Source organism: Octopus bimaculoides, chromosome 7 (assembly GCF_046866305.1).
Source record: "Octopus bimaculoides isolate indiv1 chromosome 7, ASM4686630v1, whole genome shotgun sequence".
Taxonomy (NCBI): domain Eukaryota; kingdom Metazoa; phylum Mollusca; class Cephalopoda; order Octopoda; family Octopodidae; genus Octopus; species Octopus bimaculoides.
In genome coordinates, this window is record NC_142934.1 from 40,361,288 (window position 1) to 40,385,152 (window position 23,865).

At 34.7% G+C, this 23,865-nt stretch overlaps 1 protein-coding gene across 3 annotated transcripts in view; it reads left to right on the plus strand.

Annotated features, from left to right (window-relative positions):
* Positions 1-13,844: 13,844 nt before the first annotated feature.
* Positions 13,845-23,865, plus strand: part of LOC106874046 (uncharacterized) — a 163,102-nt gene continuing 153,081 nt past the window's right edge. Inside the window, exons 1-2 of one of the 3 annotated variants that reach the window (XM_052969498.2) lie at positions 13,845-13,867; positions 14,391-14,574. In XM_052969498.2, coding sequence (XP_052825458.2) covers positions 14,488-14,574 — 87 coding nt within the window. In that variant the 5' untranslated portion in view covers positions 13,845-13,867; positions 14,391-14,487. Of the gene's footprint in view, positions 13,868-14,146; positions 14,575-23,865 lie in introns of those variants that run through there. The other 2 variants (XM_089355238.1, XM_052969501.2) reach the window with 2 other exon arrangements.

A 23,865-nucleotide genomic window follows, 5' to 3' on the forward strand; every position in this document is an offset into this window, starting at 1 on the left:
GTAAGCGTGTGTTTTTGTCTTTGTTGTGTGTCCGTTTGATTTTCTCTGTTTAAAGAACTATATTTGTAGTTATTTCGATTCATGTTTGATATATTGAAATGTCTGGTTTGTGTTTGCTGTATTTCTCCGGCAAATAGAAGATATACTTGGAAATTTTCACACAGTCATTATTAAATTAAATCAGTTCCATCCTGTCATTGACTCTGGTGGAAATTGCACACGTACGTACATACACCCACACCCACACAATACTCTTTCTCTCATACACAGATAAACGCTCACACACATACATGCATACATTCATGCATATATATATATATATATATATATATATATATATATATATATATATATATATATACACGCACATACATAGGACAATAACTCATTGTTTCTGAAAATACATGCCAAAGAGATGGAAGGTCTGAAGGAAGTCCTTACTTAGTTATGAAATTCTGAAAAGATATTGGGATGGGGTTTGACGAGGATAAGCATTATTATATGGCTGTAAAACAATGTAGTGACATTACTATGAATGTCCGGATTATTTCTCCGATATCGGATGAGAAATACAAATACTTAGAAATGGATGAAAACATTTCCTATGAGGTAACTTGCGACAAGGAGCATGTGACAATCGTCTAACACCAGAATATAAAGAAATGTGGTCCTCAGAATTTTCTGCATTTAATGAACTAAAATGTGTTTGTTGCACCAGTGTTTATGCCAAAAGTTTGGCAGCTCGATTAGACGTTAAAAGAGTTCCAGGCTACTGATATTAGAACACGCAAATGGTTAACCTATTCCAGGAATTTAAACAACAGCCATTAGTCTTTCACTAATTACTTAAAACGAAAGCAAGGCAGTAGATATTAATTATCGATCCAAATAGCCTTTGGATATTCATTATATTTCTTCAACAATATCAATTAACCACCAAAAGTCGAAGTTCTGCCATGTACAACAATGTAATCATCTCGTCAGGAAAAAAAAGAGAAGCAAAACACATTAATAAGCCATTTTAACCGAATGTGACTACCGCGTATATGATGAAGGGGACGCTGGCAAGTTATTTAAAAGAAAAACCGTTAAAAGATTTAACGTCAAAGGCAATTTAGAGAAAGGGAAGGAGGTAACAGAAATAAATGAACAGAAAATTAAGAGTGGAGAAATATAGTGCGATAGATGAGTGGAAATAAAGCTTAAAGGCATGTAAATAGTGATATGAAGTGGAAATGAAATGTAAGAAGAGAGTCAAAAGTCAAATTTTATAGATTGGTAGAAATTACTTATAGGAACTAAAGGTATGTTTTTGCCAATGTTTGCAACGATAGAAACGTTCTTTAAAGGTGTTTATAAGAGAATTCTCCGAGAACAGAATGAGATAGTGTTCTTCGGTACAGAACGGAGAAAAGGATTTACCTTTATCATATGGAAAGTATCTAGATAGAATATTCCATTCCAAGCATTTTAGGTTTATTCTGTTCCTTTAGTAAATTAATTTGGTTTTAAAGGAGAATTGGAAAAGATCCCTGGACAACTTTTTCATCCCCTGGAATTTAAACAAAGACAAACTCCTGGAATTCAAAAGACTATTGAACAGCGTCAAACCTAACATACAATTCACGATGGAATAGAACCAAGAGTATCTACCATTCTTGGATATATTAGTTAATAAACCTAAAAATAGAAACGGACATATTTTACAAAACCACAAACGCCAAACAATATCTACTATTTAATTCCTGCCACCCAAGACACACCAAAACAAACATTCCATTCAACCTTGCAAGAAGGATATGCACCATAGTGCCAGAAAAATATCACAGATGGCAAGAACTCAAAAACACCTTCATTGACAGACACATCCCAGTCCAACTCATAGAAGATGGAATCAGGCGTGCAACACAAATCGACATCAAAGCCTTAAGAAAAGTACAACACAGCAACACATCCACCCCGAAAATACTGCCGTACATATCCACTTACAACCCCAGAAACAACGAAGCCTTCCCCATCATCACCCAAAATCTACCAATAAGGAACTCAAACTAAAGGTAATTTTACACACACATAAGATCATTTACAGCCAGAGACAACCGAAGTCACTAAAAAAGATACTCACAAAGGCAAAATTATTTTCTAAAATAACGGACGCAAAAGTGAAAAAATGTGGTCGACCAAATTGCGCAACATGCCCCATCCTTCTAGAAAGATCAGAATTCCTTTTTAAAGAGAGACAAAAATTCAAAATCAAATCTGACTTTACTCGTGCCTCGGAAAACCTGATTTATACTATAAGATGCCAGGGCTGCCACCAGAATTACATAGAGTCCACAGGATTATCACTCAGAGGTAGATGCACTATGCACCAACAGCAGATTGCATTCCCAGAATACAGAATTATACCCTTTAGTGAACACATTAACAGATGCGCAAAACAACTGCTACCACAATTTGTTATCTTTCCATTTTATCAATGTGCTACTAGAACACCAACACAAGTTAGATTAAATAAGGAAACCTACTTCATTGGAAAATATAAGCCAAAACTTAACCATTTCTAGCATTTTTAAATAGAAAAACTTACCTCATTGAAAAATATAAACCCAAAACTTAACCATTTCAATCATTATTCTATCAGAACCGAATCAAGGTAAATTAACGAAGCCTAATCATTTCCAACATTTTTTATTATCTCCGTTATACAGAAAAAATCCCTGATTACCTCCCCCTGTCTCGACCTCTTCTACATCACACCATAACGAATAGATGACACAACATCAGTAAATAAATTTGAAAAGAAAATGCGAAAAAGTTATTTCTCCCAAAACAATGTCACTATACACACAATTTTATAACATTTTCCTAACATCACGATTTTAATATATTTTTTAACCATAGGCGTAGGAGTGGCTGTGTGGTAAGTTGTTGGCACTCCGACGCTTACGACGTCGAGGGTTCCAGTTGATCCGATCAACGGAGCAGCCTGCTCGTGAAATTAACGTGCAAGAGGCTGAGCACTCCACAGACACGTATACCCTTAACGTAGTTCTCGGGGATATTCAGCATGACACAGTGTGACAAAGCTGACCCTTTGAATTACAGGCACAACAGAAACAGGAAGTAAGAGTGAGAGAAAGTTGTGGTGAAAGAGTACAGCAGGGTTCGCCACCATCCCCTGCCGGAGCCTCGTGGAGCTTTAGGTGTTTTCGCTTAATAAACACTCACAACGCCCGGTCTGGGAATCGAAACCGCGATCCTATGACCGCGAGTCCGCTGCCTTAACCACTGGGCCATTGCGCCTCCACGTGTGGTAAGTAGCTTGCTTACAAACAACATGATTCCGGTTCAGTCTCACTGCGTGGCACCTTGGGCAAATGTTTTCTACTATAGTCTCGGGCCGACCAAAGCCTTATGAGTAGATTTGGTAGACGGAAACTGAAAGAAGCCCGTCATATATATGCATATATATATATATATATATATATATATATATATATATATATATATATATATATATATATATATATATATAGATAGATAGATATATACACACACACCACACATTCACATACGTGTATATACTCATATACACGCATACTTATATATATGTATATATATATATATATATATATATATATATATATATATATATATATATATATATATATATATATACATATAAATTAAGGTACTCAGAAATCTGGATGTTTGTACATTTTCAGATTTTTATTAATGTCACATATTAAATAAAGCGCTTTTCACCTAATCGTGTAGGATTTTCAAATTGTTTTGAGAAGATTTTGCGAGGGTCTCTTTATATAGTTTTATTGAGTGTGTAGGGGTGGAGGGAGAGATATATAGGATAGTAAGAGAGGGTGAGGAAAAGTGAGAGAGAGTGTGTGTGTGTGTGAGTGTGTTTTTTTTCTGTTGGTGTGTGTGTCTGTGTGTGTGCATGTGTGTGTCGATGGGGAAGAGAAAAGAAGAAAATTGGGTTCATAGCTGGTTAGTTCTTTTCAATGATAAGTTTATTTTTAGCCTTTTAAAGGAATGGCAAAAGCAGGTGTGATTGTTTTGAAGAAGTTGTTTTTCAAAAAGAATCTTTGGTGTCATTGTCTAGTAGGAGAGTGTGGGTGCGTTGCGTGTGTGTGTGCGTGTGTGTGTGCGTGCGTGTGTGTCTGTGTGCGTGCGGGTGTGTGTGCCTGTGTATTTGAAAGGTGTGTCAGTGGGAAGAGGAGGGGAGAGGAAGATTCTGTTTACAGTTTACAGTTGGTCAGTTCCTGCTGTGACAAGTACATTCTTGGCCTTTAAAAAAAAAGGAAGAGGCAAAACCAGATGGTATTCTTTGGTATCATTGTCCAATGGTAGAGAGAGTGCGTGTGTGTGTGTGTGTGTGTGTGTGTGTGTGTGTGTGTGTGTGTGTGCGTGTGCGTGCGTGTGTGTGTCTGAAAGGAGTGTAAAAGGGAAGGAAGGAATTGTGATTATATCTATACAGCTGGTTACTTCAAAAAAAGTTAGGAGAGAAATATGAGAACCAACTGGGTTCAATTCTAGTTGGTACAAAAATGTCCCACTATCTGGGTTTCTTGCCGTTTTTTTAGGGTCTGTTGTTCCAAAGTTGAAGATCCTAGATGGGTTGTGATCTTCATGTTTCAGCCATTCAGTTTTGGTGAGAATTTTGCTATGAAGTATTTCTCCATATTTTTCCTGAAGGAGGTATCGTTTCTTGAGCATTTATAGAAGGGAAAGATCTTAAATTTTCCTTCCCCACATGTCCCTAGGTGTTCACTCAGTGGAATTTTCCGTAGTTCCTCCTGTCGGACATGTTGTCGGTGAATTCTGGCTCGTTGACATAAGGAATTTCCAGTTTCACCTATATAATTCTCCTTGCATGTGGTGCGGGTTATGCAGTATATTACATTCTGCGTCTTGCAGTTCATGTCTGCATTTATGTTTAGTTCATATTTTATCTATTTTTCATATATTAATTCCATGAATTCTTTGAAAACAAATTATAAGATTATTTATTCTCTCATTCATATAATACTATTATTTACTGTAACTCCCTATCTAACCTTCATTTACCAATTATTACTCTAATACAATCCACTGCCCACGGGCCAAGGTCTATACCAATATTATTAATTAAATGATATTCAGTCTGTTGAGATGTTTTGGAAGAATAACATCTAATAACCTAAAGATATGTCTTTTCTACTCCTCTGACGAGATTCTGCTCGAAAAAATGTTTTAATTATTGGAATTTAATTCTTTGAGCAAAATAGAAACAGCTGTAAAAGAACATGTTGAATTTTTGTAATTAATAAATTATGTTAATGCTAAGTCTCTATTTCCTGAAGTTTAATTTGAATGTTTATAAATCAAGATTTATACTTATTTTTATGAATATTACTATTCACACACACACACAAAAAGAAAATGATAATAGGCAACAAACCAGTAATTCATTCGATATATTTTGTAACCTTAATGAGGCTATTTAACCTCCCCCCTCTCTCTCTCTCTGTATATATATATATGTATATATATATATATATATATATATATATATATATATATATATATATATATATATATATATATATATATATACATGTCTCTTAAAGGATAGAGCTCAAAATCAATGCATTGAAGATACTTTATTGCAGCAACAATTATAATAACAGAAACAACCACAATAAGCCAAACCTATGCACATTTCAATAGGGTATCCCGGAAAAATAAACCACATCATAAGATGTCTCGTAAAATATTGTAACAAATTACAACATATTACAAATTTCTGGATACTCCATCTCATCAGGGTCGCATTATTGCCATCACCAATACTATTATTAGCAAAACACACACATCATCCAAGAGGGTGAAAGAATAATCGACGGCACGCAACCTACCATCGTTATTTTCTTACAGACTGTAAACAAACCAGTCAACCGAAATCCAGCGACGTACACCGCCCGGTTTACAGCGTAAAAATCCCTTGCCAAAAATTCATCCCCCATGTACATCAAGATTTCCTATCCTGCTAATAATAGTATTGGTGATGGCAATAATGCGACCCTGATGAGATGGAGTATCCAGAAATTTGTAATATGTTGTAATTTGTTACAATATTTTACGAGACATCTTATGATGTGGTTTATTTTTCCGGGATACCCTATTGAAATGTGCATAGGTTTGGCTTATTGTGGTTGTTTCTGTTATTATAATTGTTGCTGCAATAAAGTATCTTCAATGCATTGATTTTGAGCTCTATCCTTTAAGAGACATGTATACATATATATATACAAAAACTCAACTGTGAGTTTTTGGCTAAGACTGTTAACAGATGCTATATATTTTGTAAAATTTGTTTTATAAAAGTATATATTTAATATATATATATATATATATATATATATATATATATATATATATATATATATATATATATATATATAGGTATGTGTGTCTCTGTGTCTATGTTTGTACTCCCACCCATCACCGCTTGACAACCAGTGTTGTCCCCGTATCTAGCGGTTTGGCAAAATAGACTGATAGAATAAGTACTGGGCTCAAGAAATTAGTCCAGGGGTCGATTCGTTCCACTAAAGCCCTTCAAAGCAGTGCCTTAACATGGCCGCAGTCAAAGAAATGACAGAAAAAAAACTACCTTTGGGATCTCAAACCCTTATCTTCATTTTCGACATATGTTTATACTTTTTTCGCTGGTAATGTTTTTATGTTTCTCAATTAAAATTTCACTTCATTTTTAAAGCCCCGATGAAGCTAGAGGATGGTGCACAAGCATTCAATTATGAGTGCATTGCGTGTTATTGCAGAAGCAGTTGTAAGCTAATGAAGTTCATGGCAATTTCTTATTCCCTTTCATTTTTAGGTTTTCATAACTGCTCTGTACTGGAGTGATATAGTATTAGTACCGCTACATCTTAGTAATATAATGATAATTATCATACACAAATCTGAAGGCATTGTCGAAAATAGAAATGCAAAGATCGTATGGGATTTTATGATTCAGTGCGAACACGAGATTGAGAATAGGAAGCCGGACATTGTCTTATTTCAGAAAGAGATCAAACTATACTGGATCATAGACATAGCATGCCCAGCTGACAACAAGGTGTGCGATAAGGAAGAAAGAAAAGTCAAGAGATATGACAGGTTAGCTTGGGAAGTTAAGCAGTTGTGGTCGATGAAAAAGGTAGCAGTAGTAACAATAATTGTCGGAGCCCTGGGAACAGTGAGCAAAAATCTCGAAAAGCACGTGGAACAAATAGGGACTGCAATAAGCGTGGAGCACTTGCAGAAAACAGCATTGCTTGGAACCGCTCGAATATTCCGGAAGGTGCTCGAAAAATAAGAGATGTTACCTTAGTTCACTGGTAGTGAATATCTGACACTGTAATACATCTCCAGCGTTAGATGCTGTGCAAAGGCAATAATAATAATAATAATAATAATAATAATAATAATAATAATAATAATAATAATAATAATGATAATAATAATAATAATAAGACGAAAACAATACCTATTGTCATAGGTGCCCTGGGAATGACAGCGAAACGGGCTGATTACTACCTAGATCAGATTCCAGGAAACCCCAAAATGGCTGAAGTTCAAAAGATAGTGCTCATGGGAACTGCCCATATCCTACGTAAAATACTGTCTATGTGATCTCAAATTTTAAAGCAAACACATAATTTTCTTATGGTTTCTTAAACATTCACTTGAACAAAACTGTACAAATCCAAATATATGGTACCCTTCTAACTTGTTGTCTCTTGAGGTCTCTGGGTGAGACTTGGATCCAACTTGTACAAATGCAAAACAAAAGTCAAACATAAAATAATAATAATAATAATAATATCCTCTGGAACTTCACCATTCAAACTGACAGAAAGATAGACGCAAATAGGCCAGACATCATACTGAAAGACTTCAGACAAAAATCATGCCTCCTCATTGATATGACTGTCCCAATCGATATAAATGTATCTGTCAAGACCTACCAAAAACTGAGCAAATATAAAGATCTTGAAATAGAAATTAGCAAAATGTGGAATCTGAAGACGAAAACAATACCTATTGTCATAGGTGCCCTGGGAATGACAGCGAAACGGGCTGATTACTACCTAGCTCAGATACCAGGAAACCCCAAAATAGCTGAAGTTCAAAAGATAGTGCTCATGGGAACTGCCCATATCCTACGTAAAATACTGTCTATGTGATCTCAAATTTTAAAGCAAACACATAATTTTCTTATGGTTTCTTAAACATTCACTTGAACAAAACTGTACAAATCCAAATATATGGTACCCTAGGCATAACACCTACATGAACTTCTAACTTGTTGTCTCTTGAGGTCTCTGGGTGAGACTTGGATCCAACTTGTACAAATGCAAAACAAAAGTCAAACATAAAATAATAATAATAATAATGATAATAACAAAAACCAATCTAATCTAATAACGTCAATGCAATGAGATAAAGGAAGCTGTGGAAGACTTGGAGGAAGCGATCTTTTAACGAAAATAATCACAAAAACGAAATGTTACTGTCATACAAAGAACAGTTTCTCCTATGCAGTGAAACATGTGCAAAATATAAACGCGAAATAAACACCGGAAGTTTACAGATTATAAAATATAAATGGAACAAAATAGTTAGTACATAAATTGAGTTATGCACTCGAATGTCTACACAATCTTATATAAATTTTTTACCCATAGGACTACACATACATCTCAATGTTTACACATCTCAAAGCTGCCCGCATAGCAAGGTATGAAAAGTGCGTTAGATTCTTCAAGGACAACATGTTCAAAAATAACTCCACATTTTTTTACAGGAATATAGTGAAAATACCAGTTATAGTAAAGTCTGTCCCCTCAAAAGAAGAAGTACAGGAATTTTGGAATACAATTTGGGCAGAAGAAAAAATACACAATGAAATGGCCCCTTGGATTCATAGAATATCTACAGACTTAGACTCCTTAGAGGAGCAAAAGTGGGAAGGTGTCAAAGTAGAAGATATAATATCTGCACTCAGGATGTCAAGCAAATGGAAGTCTCCAGTAAATGATAAAATTCCTAACTTCTGGTTGAATGCCTTCCCAGAGAGTCATGAACTGCTAACAAAACTTTACAACAATGTTTTGCAACAACCTAATATGATTCCCTCTTGGCTAGTTAATGGTGTAACATTCCTACTTCCAAAAAATGAAGAAAAAAATGAACCAAAAAATTATAGATCCATAACCTGCTTAACAACAATGTATAAATTGCTAACATCTGTCTTGATTGAATATACCTATAGTTTTTTAATAGAAAGTGAAATATTCCCTAATGAGCAAAGAGGATGTAAATGTGGGTCGTATGGTTGTAAAGATCAGCTACTCATCAACAAGATTGTCACAAACGACACGAAAACTTGTCAATAGCCTGGATAGACTATAAAATATGCTTTTGATAGACTACCACATAGCTGGATTAAGAAATTTCTGGAAATGTATAAAATAGCACTTTGCGAAACTTCTTGTCTGTAAGTATGAGATCATAGAGAACCACACTGACTTTGAACAGTGGCAATGAATCTCTTAATGCTGTATATGTAAGAATTTCATGTGGCATTTTCCAGGATGACTCTCTATTACCACTCCTCTTTTGTCTAGCCTTAATACTTCTTTCGAAATTGCTCAATGATGTACAGTACGGTTATAAAATGTTTGATAAAAATATAAATCATCTCATTTACACGGGTGATTTAAAGCTCTTTTCAAAAAATGACCAACAACTACACGGCTTACTAGAGATTGTTAAACAATTCAGTGATGACATCAGGATGCAATTTGACCTTGATAAATGTGCAAAAGCTACCTTTATCAAAGGAAAAATGAAAGAAACATCTTACGTTAACCTTGACCGGCAGAATGTCATAAAGGAGTTAGAATCAGCGGAGAGCTACAAATACCTAGAGTTATTTGAAGGGGATGGAATCAAACATTCAGTGATGAAGGAAAGGATGAGAAGAGAAAGTTATCGCAAAGTGAGAACAATATTGAAGACAGAGCTGAATGCAAGAAACAGGATCGAAGCGATCAATACTTTAGCCATACCAATTTCAATATAATTAACTGGTCAATTACTGAAATATGTAATCTTGACAGAAAAATACGAAAATTGTTGACAATGCATAGAATGCACTACCCTAAGGCAGATATAGAACGACTTTATCTGCCAAGAAAAGAGGGAGGCTGTGGACTTTTACAACTGGAAATAACAATGAAGATTGCCACAATTGGCCAAGACACCTACCTGAAAAACTCTGAGGACTGGATGTTAAAACTTGTCTCAAAACATGAAAACAAGAAATCATCATACACAGTGACAAAACAGGTAAAGTGAATTCCAAATACAACATTTTCCAGACTTAGACGTACGAGAAACAAGCACAGAAATAGCTAAGCGTATGAAAACTCGTGCTAAAACTGCTGCCTTAGATATTCTTACTGATAAATGGCAAGAAAAACCTCTCAATGGCAAATACCCAAAGACAGCTAATAATGCCGATGTTGACAAAGCCCTTACCCATCAATGGTTAATGGCGTCTGGCTTAACATCAGAAGCGGAAGGGTTTATCATAGCAAACCAAGATCAATGCCTACCTACAAGAAACTACTCGGCCAACATATTTAAAGAACAACAGTTGCCCAACATGTCGTGTATGTCAACAACAAAATGAAACCATTGATCATGTCTCCATGTGTAGTCTTCTTGCGCCTACAGTGTATCTCAATAGGTTGATAGAGCTGCACAATATATTCACTGGGTAATTTGCAAAAACCTGGATCTGGCCCATGATAAAAGCTGGTGGGAACACAAACCACCTCCAGCGCTTGAAAATGATCACATCTCACTCCTCTGGAACTTCACCATTCAAACTGACAGAGAGATAGGTGCGAATAGGCCAGACATTATAATGAACATTTTCAGAAAAAAGTCATGCCTCCTCATTGATATGGCTGTCCCAATCGATATAAATGTATCTGTCAAGACGTACCAAAAACTGAGGAAGTATAAAGATCTTGAAATAGAAATTGGCAAAATGTGAAATCTGAAGACTAAACCAATACCTGTTGTCATAGGTGCCCTAGGAATGATAGCAAAAGAGGTTGATTGCTACCTAGCTCAGATACCAGGAAACCCCCAAAATGGCAGAAATTCAAAAGATAGATCTCGTGGGATCTGCCCATATCCTACGTAAAATACTGTCTATGTAATCTCCAATTTTTAAACAAACACATAATGTTCTTATGGTTTCTTAAACATTCTCTAGAACAATACTATGTACAAAACCAAATATATGACACCCTAGGCATAACACTGACATGAACTTCTAACTTGTTGTCTCTTGAGGTCTCTGGGTGAGACTTGGATCCAACTTGTACAAATACAAAGCAAAAGTCAAACTGATAATAATAATAATAATCATAATCATAATAACGGTTTCAAATTTTGCTACAGCTTTTGTGGGAAGGGGATGAGTCGATTACATCGACCCCAGTATTCAACTAGTACTTAATTTATCGACCCCGAAAGGATGAAAGGCAAAGTCGACCTCGGCGGAATTTGAACTCAGAACGTAGCGATGGGCGAAGTACCGCTAATCATTTCGTCCGGCGCGCTAAGGGTTCTGCCAGCTCAGCAACTATATAACGCTACTACTACTACTACTACTACTACTACTACTACTACTACTACTACTACTACTACTACTACTACTACTACTACTCATAATAATAATAATGATAATAATAATAATAATAATAATAATAATAATAATAATAATAATAATACTAAAACTGTCCTGATGCCATACCATACACTGGCTGTCATAGTTTCTGATCTTAACTGGTGGGAAGTGTTACTATGTACATGTCTTGTCTTGGTATAAAAGATGGGCTACAGCAATTATTCTGCTCAATACCACAGATTTGCTTGTCAGTTGTTTGACCATAACCAGTTGAGCATGTCCGTAAGTAGCTGACATTATATTTATCTCTGATCACGAGCAGAAGTAGTTGGGGAGCATCATAGTCATGTGTTGAGAAGTATTCTTTGGGGTTTGAATAATTCACTTCTGGAATTTTGTTCAACATCCTTAAACAACCCTTTTTCAGGGACCATTTGATATGAGATCATTCATATCGCACACATATGGTTGTGATGCATGTGCCTGATGTACTCATGTCAGACGAGTAGTAATGATAGGTATGTTGGGCTTCGTGTATTTCTACCCCAGTGTCACTTTGATGGCATGCACTTCTCTCGCACTACTCCCCGATCCTTGATCCAGTAGAATATTTAAACTATGTCAATTGGCTAGAGAGAAGTTAATATCAACGCTCATCACGTATTCATTTCAGCTGAACTCATTGAAGTAGCCTGAAATAACAAGCCCTCTGAAAGGACACTCAGCGCTGTCCTAAGGCCTTAATACACAAACACACTTACAGAAATAAACATATTCAAACACACACACACGCTTACACAGACACAGATATATATATATATATATATATATATATATATATATATATATATATATATATATATATATATATATATACGCAGATACAGTTCTATATTTAAGAGATGAAGAATTATGTACATAATTTACCTTATTAAAATTATTTACATTTGACGGATATTTGTCCTCACCTTGTTTGTTGTTAACACAACGTTTCGGCTGATATAACCACGGGCATATGGCTTAGTGGTTAAGAGCGCGGGCTACGAACCCCAGGATTCCGAGTTTGATTCCAGGCAGTGACCTGAATAATAATAATAATAATAATAATAATAATAATAATAATAATAATAATAATAATATCGAAAAATGAGGATCCAGGCTCGAAATTTCCCCCACGACACCTGATGAAACCTGGAGGGTATATCAGCCGAAACGTTGTGTTAACAACAAACAAGATGAGGATAAATATCCGTCAAACGTAAATAATGTAAATAATGTACATAAGCAGATGTCGTACGTGACTGATAAAGAACCTTACAATGTACTGGGGTTGATTCTAATCGATTAAAACCCTTCATGATCTACTACTAGCCTCAGTGGTTAGATGGAGGCCAATCTGCTACAGAGTTCTCAGGGTCGACATTGAGCATATAAAGATATGTCTGTATAACATAAAAAAAGTTAAGGAGAGTGAAGCTTGGTTTTGTTGTCGCACCGATGTTAATAATATCTGTTGAATACTTTCACATAGTCTTCGTCGTCCGAAGAAGAACAAATAATAATTAAAAGTAGATCAAGCGGATATATATGAAAACGGAGGAAGAGAAGGATTATGAAGCTGAAATTTAATTTCTACTGATTTAGCAACGTATGTATGGGTTATTTCATACTGTCGACAACAGAAATGTTATATAATAAGTAGTATCTATATTTAACATTTACATTCTCTGTATTTCAGGTTACAAAATATTTGTGGAGATAAAAAGGTGTCAAAGCTTAAAGTGTTTCATTCTCTAGTTGTATTTTCTTAAACTGTTAACCTTTAATTATGTTACCCAACGAATGACTACCATCTGACTAATTTCATTGTCGTAATCAACTGCTATGCAGTCTGCAATATGCAATTAACCCCCATCATCTAACATTCCACCATTCGATCACAACTGACAGCCAACTGTAAACATTGGGCAACTCCTCCTCCTCCTCCTCCTCCTCCTCCTCCTCCTCCTCCTCCTCCTCCTCCTCCTCATTCGCCGCCGCCGCCGCCGTTATTCTATATCTCCCCGAACTTGTCCTGTGTCTCTCGTGGTTCGTATAATAAAACTCCGTATTTCATTATCTATCTATCTATCTATCTATCTATCTATCTATCTATCTATCTATCTATCTATCTATCTATTTATCTATCTGTGTGTCTATGTCTGTGTGTATCTCTGTGTGTGTGTCTGTGTGAGTCCGTCTGTCTGCCTGTCAGTCTGTCCATCTACCTGTCTGTCTCTATGTATGCATGTATGTATATATGTATGTATCTATGTATGTATGAATGTATGTATGTATGCATGTATGAATGCATGTAGTTAGGTTGGTAGGTTGATATATAGAGAGGGAGAGGCGAGAGACGTTTTACGTTTCGGTGGAAACATTCAGCTAGTATGAAAAATTTACTTTACTTTTGATTTCGACTCTGCATGACTACCATCTTATAACTTCCTTATTTACTCACACTTCTCTCTTCTGTTTTTGTTGATTTCCCTCTCTCTCTTTTACTCCATTTTCTTTGACTCTTGCTGTCTTTATCTCTCACTTTCTTTCACGATCAATTTTTTTCTAGCATTTGAGAGAAACGATTTCGTTTCTCTTTTTACATCAAATGTGTCCAGTAAGAGCGACATGATATCTCTTGTAAACTCTCTCAGCGGACTTTTACAATGAAGTGGAGAAATTCGGATAAAACACAGACACTTCCGACATGGATTGTACAGTTCAGAGAGACAGATATACCAAACTTACCTCGGGTAAGTCAAACTCACTAACACACACACACACACACACACACACACACACACACACACACACACACACACACACACACACACACACACACACACTACATAGACTTTTATTTTGTACCGTTGTATTGGTGTCAGTCATTGTATGGCAAACGTACTGAGGTAACACTTTCATGTTTCTGTGTGCGTGTATGTAGCTATGTATATGTGTGTGTATCTGTATGTGTATAGAGGTGTATATATACACGCACATATATGTACATCCGTATATGTATGCCTATATATGCATGAATACGTATCTTTGCACATATAATACGTCTCTGTGTGTGTATATATACATAGACTTGTGAAATGTAACTACACGTGTGCCGTTGGCGATTTTTTCTTCTCCATCAATAGACTTTACCTTTTCTCCTCTCCGACGAAGTGCTATACTCAAAACTTCAAGCTCTCTCCTTTCCCCGAGCGTCAAGCTAATACATTTCTTGTGCACGTCCTCACGTTCGTTCTTTTGATTTGTCTTTATTTGAATTGCTTGAATTGACTATATATATATATATATATATATATATATATATATATATATATATATATATATATATATATATAAATACATACACTCTACATTTAAACACATAAGAGATGTCCTTAATAGGACATCTAAACCTCTAGAAGGAGCAGTCAAACTCCAAACCACAAATAGAGATAATTTCGGAGGGAATGAAAAATAAAAACATTTACCATCTATTTCCTGTACCATGGTTTCAAGCTATTTTCAGCAAAATAAAGTAATTTGCTAGGCCAGCTTTCATCAGCAAGAAAGCCAAGATTAACATATAAACATGAGGCAATACATAGAACATACCTCGTGCTTATATGTTATAATTTTTCATATCTACCTCGCATGTGCGGTTTTCTTATCGGCAGTAAATACAAAAAATGTCGATTTTCTTCCAGAAATTATCCAAAAAGTCATTATATCATTATTAATAAATTTCAGGGTAGCAAAAAATAATTTAGAAATTATTTTTGCTACCAGTGGTCTAGCGAGAAGAATAACTACCCAATAGACTATATATTATTTATATAAATACATACAGTGTACATTTAAACACATAAGAGATGTCCATAATAGGACATCTAACCCGCTAGAAGGAACAGTCAAACTCCAAACCACAAATAGGAATAACTTCGGAAGGGAATGAAAAATAAAAACATTTACCATCTATTAAATGTACACTTTATGTATTTATATGAACAATATATATTCTATTGACTAGTGTTTCTTTTCGTTAGACCACTGGTTGCAAAAAGAATTTCTAAATTTTTTTTGCTACCCTGGAATTTATTATTATTATTATTATTATTATTATTATTATTATTATTATTATTATTATTATTATTATTATTATTATTATTATTATTATTAATAATAATAATAATAATAATAACATATATATATATATATATATATATATATATATATATATATATATATTCTATATTTCTATATTTAAGAGATGAGGCATTATGTACATTATTTACATTTGACGGATATTTGTCCTCATCTTGTTTGTTGTTAACACAGCGTTTCGGCTGATATACCCTTCAGCCTTCTTCAGGTGTCTTGGGGGAGATTTCAAACCTGGGTTTTCATTCCTAAGGTATTTTTCGATGATGTTGTTGTTGTTATTATTATTATTATTATTATTATTATTATTATTATTATTATTATTATTATTATTCAGGTCACTGCTTGGAATCGAACTCGGGATCTTGGGGTTAGTAGCCATATGCCCATGGGCAATTATGGAGTGAATTTTAGGGCTTATAAATCTAACATTCTCCTATCCTTCCTTAATACCGGTTCCCATATGCTGTTCATATCTGCACTCGGTCTGCTTAGGAGGTTGTTGTGTCCTAGCATATATGCTGCTTCTTTTAGTTTTCGTATTTTCCAGTGGTGTTCTCTGTCTATTATTTTAACTTTATTCCACAGGGAGAGGTGGTCTCCATTTTTCCATATATGATCAGCTATACCCTATTTATCAATATCTCCTCGTGTTACAGCTTTGCGATGTTTCTGTATCCTTATTTTGAGCGGGCGGCATGTTTTGTCTTTGTATAACCTACCACAGCTGCATGGGATGGAGTACACGCAGTCTTTGGTCATATTCTCTTCTATTGGTGATTTTACTCGAAAGAGATATTTGCGAAGTGTTGTATTACTCTTGAATACTGTCCTGATGTCATATGGGCCACATATCTTTCGTATAACATATGGGAACTGGTACTAAGGAAGGATAGGAAAATATTAGATTTATAAGACCTAAAATTCACTGCATAATTGCCAACGGGCATATAGCGTAGTGGTTAAGAGCGTAGGCTACGAACCCCAATATTCCGAGTTCGATTCCAGGCAGTGACCTGAATAATAATAATAGTAATAATAATAATAACAACAACAACAACATTGAGAGAGAAATGAAGAGCTTTGTATCGTAAACTTTCAGGCTTAGGTATCCATAACTTTGTATGGCAACTTTTCATTGTCTCTGGACGTAGTGTTGCATGCATGCCACCATCTCTGAGCCAAAACTATCATAGCTCGTTATTGAACATTCAAGCGTCCGGCCATCTTGAAAATAGGAAAGATGAAATAAGACAATAAGAAAATAATAAATTCCCATTAGTGTTGTCTGTTTAAGAAATGTTTTCGTCATAACTTCAGTGATACTAAAACTTCTATAATGCCTAGTTAGTTTCCACCCACCCTGTATATATTCATATTTAAGGAATATTACAATGTTATAAAATGCGTGCACACACACACATATATACACACGCACACACACACACACGCATATATTAGAAATATAAAAAATGTCGTATGCAAGGTGATACAATGTTATAATATGCATATAATAGGTGTATATATTTATGTGTGTTTGCTTTATAACATTGTACTTGTCATATTTTCTTTGTTCTATTATTTCCTTTACCTCCTCTAATAGTCCATTTTGCAGCTTATGTTCTGATATTATAAGATTTGATTGAGAATATGCTTTGTGGAGAGGCAAACGAGACTCTAGAAGTAGCCTTAAAATTTGTTTGATGTTCAACGGGAATTATGAATGCAATAAGCAATTAACTTCTTGATATGTCTTGATATGTCTTGATTACAATCCAACTATCAATGAATAGTTACTCAGCCTACTTATACTCCACTGTGATTGACAAATATGAGCTGTAAAATGGCTGTCGTTCTCAAAACTAATTGTAATGCAAATGGATTCACTACAATTAAAATCTGAAGAGTTCCAGTGGGAGATGTGATACGTTGAATGATTGTTTCAATTATACAACGTGTCACATGCTCCACAACAGTAATCACACGCACGCACATACATCTAAGCGTGTATGAGTGTGTGCGTATGTATGGTTGCATATGCGTACGAGGAGGTGCTGTAAAGTTCCTGGCTTTGAGCGTATCGGGAAAAGCCTGGTTGGGGGTCAAAATTCCTGAGTTCTTTTACAGCGCTTAAAAAACCTAAAGGACCACTGCAATAAGTGTGTGAATCTGAGAGGGGAATGTGTTGAATAAAATCATAATTAACTGATTCTTCTATATTTTCTTTTACCTAAAGCCAGGAACATTTCGGCACACCCTCATATATGAGTATGTATATTAAGGAGAAAGAAAAGGAGAGTCCTTGTATAATTCATTTCGACGAAGCCTATATAAGCCTAAATATTGTATAGACGAATACATATTTCCTGTACATTCTATATGCTATTTTACATTTGTTTTTGTTACGTTTCCACTTATGGCAATACTTCTAGCAACTTAACTCGCATTTATTCTTATGACGATGACAATTCGAAATTATCTCATTTAAAATAAATACCATTCTCCCCACGCAAAAAGTAGATTCACATGAACAGTAAAATCATTATGCAAAAATCCCAAATAATACAATATAGTAATAGCAACATAGAAATATGGAAATGATAAAAATATTACACACGCACACGCACCCGCACATACATGTATTATATATATAAATTGTATATATATATATATATATACATATATATATACGTATACATACACAATACATATATATATATACACATATGTATGTATATATATATATATATATATATATATATATATATATATATATATATATATATATATATATATATATATATACATACATATGTGTATATATATATATGTATTGTGTATGTATACGTATATATATATAAATATTTACATACGAACACACTCACACTCACACACACACACATATATATATACATACAATGCATATATATATATATATATATATATATATATATATATATATATATATATATATATATATATATATATATATATATATATATATACTCATCCCGTTTTCATATTTCATTCTCGTAGTCTCTATGATAGCTATTATTTAAGTAAACTGTGTGATTTGGCTGGTATTCCTAGCTCATTGTAACTGCGTAGATTCTGTTTTTGCTGGATCGCTCAGCGTTTCTATAAAGGCAGCATGTCTGAGAGAAAAATCAATGACACATTTGGAAGCACTATCTATAATATTCGTAATATCTTCCAATTTGCTTCTTGGAAACCGAAACTTGAGACATCTAAGGAATGCTTCAATATCATTATCTTTTTTTCACATGAGAGATTTCGGCTACTATCTGCTGATATTCAATTGTAAGATAATAATCTTCAAAATAAGAAATGGTTTAACAATAATTATTTCAGGATAGGCTTTTCTGGATTTATATCTGTATTACCATCCATATGTCAAGACACTAATGCTCATATGTATGCTTGGTATCTATATCTAGCTACACTTATTCACTCATTCCCACACACGCATACACTCACACACACACATAACAACCACACATAAACCAGTTCACACACACACACACATATATATATCCAAATAATGCATCCACACATAAACTAGCACACGCATGAATATATATATATATATATATATATATATATATATATATATATATATATATATATATATATATATATATTTTATTTCCATTTTCCTTTATTGCTGTTCGAAACAGTAAATGTTTTCACTCACGCACGTTTATGGTTTCGCTGAGTGAGTCGACATGAGTTAGAAGTATTGGTTCTGCAGTAACTTAGACATAATGATATTTATTTAGTCAACTGTGATGCTAACGATGGATCTTACAACCGTGGATATTAGGACAAGCAATAATGTCTTTGTTCACATGTGGAACATCATGAGAAACAATAGAGTTATCGACACCTTTAACTATAATTTTCTAATGTTTCATTAGATTATGAAACTATCTACTCTAAAAATAAGAGAGTATAACCATATCAGTTCTTCAGAGTAAATCTTGCTGAAATTGGTTCTGCCTTCCTAGATTTCTGGGTATTTATTTATCCATAACCTCAGTTTTTATAGAATGGAGTCTTCCGAAAAAATAATGCAGTAAGAAGTGAGTATAAGTAGAAAAGAAACACCTCTAACATGAAAATGTATGATATCTGAGTCCAAGTTCCATGGTATATTAGTTTTCTTATCATAATCACTACCCCTTTACTCTATTTCTCTTTGTCTCCCTCCCCCCTCTCTCTCCCTCTGTACGTATATATAGATATATAATATAAATAGTATATATATATGTATATATACATACGTATACGTACATACTTACATGTATACGTATATACATATGCATATGTGGGCATAAGACGTCACAAAACATAAACAACAAAGAATACGAATTACGAGGACATGGAATAAGGACATTTTTTGCAAGGAATAAGGACTTTTTTTCAACGAAAGAAACAAATGGAAAACAAGACAAACAACACAAGGAACGACTCTTCATCAGTTGTCGGATGTTTTTCTAATCCGTATTTCGAGCAATTCACGACAAGATACGGCTTCGATAAAACAGTTGCTCACAGAAAGCAGATTAAAAAAAATTTACGATCTTGCGGAGGGGCAAGATTGGTGACAAAAACAGGACAGTGAAAATAAACAGGAAGGGCTGCTAAGCCTGAAGGAAGTTGTGGTAGCGAACGCGAAAAATCAAGCCTGGACAGGAGACAGAGAACAAATATATATATACGCGTCTTCTGAGAGTGTGGATGAGTTGTATATATATATATATATATATATATATATATATATATATATATATATATATATATATATATATATATATATATGTGTGTATGTATACATCTGTTTATGTATGGTATTGGTTACTTGCATTCATGTACAATTTGTTGCATGGTTCGGTTGTCGACGACTAAATCAGTCAGCTCTTCATGACTTGGCAGTGATGAGAGTTGCTAGAAACTAAATAGAAGAAAAAAACAAAACAAAAATAAAGAGAACTATAAAAAAAATAACCATTGAACCCTTCACATAGTTAACGATTGTCTACCGTTTTCGCGGTGACAAAGAAATACTCAGGATAGCAAAGGAGCGTACTGCAAAACTATCTGGCTTTGATGAATTCTTAGTTCTTGTTAGGGCAATAATCTGGAGGGATGATATTTTGATGTAAAATCTGTGAGTCATTTAGAATCTGGTCGTTCCAGACGATGTTGGACCATTGTGAATAAAGGTGTCCTTGCTGTACAGTCAATGTAATTCTGTGCACTCTTTACTCATGATAGTAAATGTCTCGCACTGAGATCTCTTGAAAATCACACTAATGAAAAATGTCTTCTGCGGCAGTAGGGAGTAGCGGAAGATACAGTCTTTGCCAGCTGGAAGTATGTAGTTAGGGAACTTGGGATATTTGTAGCTTATTTTCTGTTTGGATATATATACTCTCTCTTTTTTACTTGTTTCAGGACTTATTCTTTGTAAGCCTAGTACTTATTCTATCAGGCTTTTTTGCCGAACCTCTCAGTTACGGGGACGTAAACACACCAGCATCTGTTGTCAGGCGATGTTGGGGGACAAACACAGACACACAAACACATATGTATATATACATATGCATATATATACGACGGGCTTCTTTCAGTTTCCGTCTACCAAATCCACTCACAAGGCTTTGGTCGTCCCGAGGCTATAGTAGAAGACACTTGCCCAAGGTGCCATGCAGTGGGACTGAACCCAGAACCATGTGGCTGGTAAGCAAGCTACTTACCACACAGCCGCTCCTGCACCTATATATATACACTTTCTAATGTATCCTTTCTTAATTTGAGATGGTGGGGGTGTGATTTGTGAGTGTTTAGCAGAATGAGCAACAACGTGTCAATTTCCTTTCTCGCCCTTACACATTCTAGTTTATATCTTCAGCATAGGTGGCTGAACGAACAGTCACCTTAAGAGACTGTGTGTTTTGATTTGCTTAACTATAGTTGATAACAGAATGAGAGATTTTCCGCCTACATATATACACACGTACCGACATCAATTCTGACGTGAAGATGTTCCTTTACTTTACGTAATAATTGTTCAAAGTACATGTTGTATATAAAAGACAAGATCAAAGGCCCAATGAATTACTAAAAAATATGGCTAAGAAATTAATGGTATAATATTGAGACATATATTTTGGACAATATTAAAATTAAGGTCCCAAAGCAAATATAGTTCTCAAATGATTCAGGTAAAGATATATCACATCTTGATACTAAATAAACTTTGTATAGCTACGAATACACTCCGTTACTCTGCTGATGGAATGGCATGCCAATACTTAGTCGTCATTGTATTACACTGCATGATATTACATACATTCTTGCGATTCTCTGTCAGTTCGGTTGATAAAAACTATCAACTGATTGACAGAAAAGAGTGTATTTCACACTAAGTATCGATAGAAAATATACCCAATGCTATGGTTTATGGCTTTTCAGTTTTCCCGCTTCGTTGAAAGTTTAACAATAAAAGTTTAGCTCTATCCCGTCTTCAAGACTTTCTGGAATTGGATCGTTAATATCAAGTCAGATGTGACAGAATTTAGTAGCTGAAGGGACCAACCCACAAGGAATCAATCCCTGTTGTTTTTCTTTCTCTCAATTGATCGTCTAAATGAAAATCTTAATCTTTTCAAATATTGCAGGCCCAACGACTTATCGATAGAGAGGATCATGTTCTGAGATACTCTTGAAGGCTTAAACAGTTCTCGGTACATTGTTCTACTTTCTTCTACCTCACATCAGCAATCTAGCAGGTTTAAACTGTTTTGGATTTGGTCTATATAATTGGTTTTTGATCCCACAATACAAGCCTCATCGAGCAAACTAATCAAAAGGAAGGCGTTGTTTTATCTCCAGTTAGCCTCGAACGAGGTGATCTATGATGAAAGGGAGAGTGTTGCTTAGTTCCATACCAGCACTGCCAAACAATGATTTTTAAAGAAAAGAAACTTGTTCTTCACCCACAAGCACCCTTTGATCGAGCAAGCCTATTCCATCAAGGAAAATGCCTTGTTTCTTTCAGATCTTGGATTACATTATCCAGTTATTCCCCTCATTTCTAAAGAGAGTATTGAGTAATTTGTAAAACATTTAGTTGTTATTTCTATTAACTTGAGAAACTATTCCTTATAGTAACATTCTAATTTAGTAGTTACGCAGTTGACAGGTATACTTAAAATGTAATTTGCTCTGCTTCTTTCACAAGATCTGCAATGAAAAATCACATCTTCTCCACTTCTTACACTATTTATTATGACTTAATTTGTTATATTCTATCTTTTGTGTTTATTAATTACTCTATATATGTAATGAATGACTGAGAGACACATTTAACTCGTTCATGTATGCACTCAGATTTACACATACATAGGCATAATCACAGACATACACATATAGAAACACAGACACACAGGCGGACACTCTACACACACACACACACACACACACACACACACACACACACACACACACACACACACACACACACACACACGCACACACACACGCACGCACACACACATACACACACACACACACACACACATACAAACACACACATGCGTGCGAATATACTGAAATTAAATGTAAACAATGTTTAGATTCCTTAACGTCAGAATATGGCATTTAGCTGAATATTCAGAATTATTAGAAAATGTTTGTAAAGACTGTTACGTGAGACTGTACTGTATATTTAATCATCTCTTTCTTTCTCTCTTTCCTTCTCTCTCCTCTACAGAGAAAGAGGGAGAAAGAGAGAGAGAGAGTTAAAGCGAGAGAAAGAAAGAAAGGGAGTTAGAGGAAGGCGAATACATATGTATGTATAT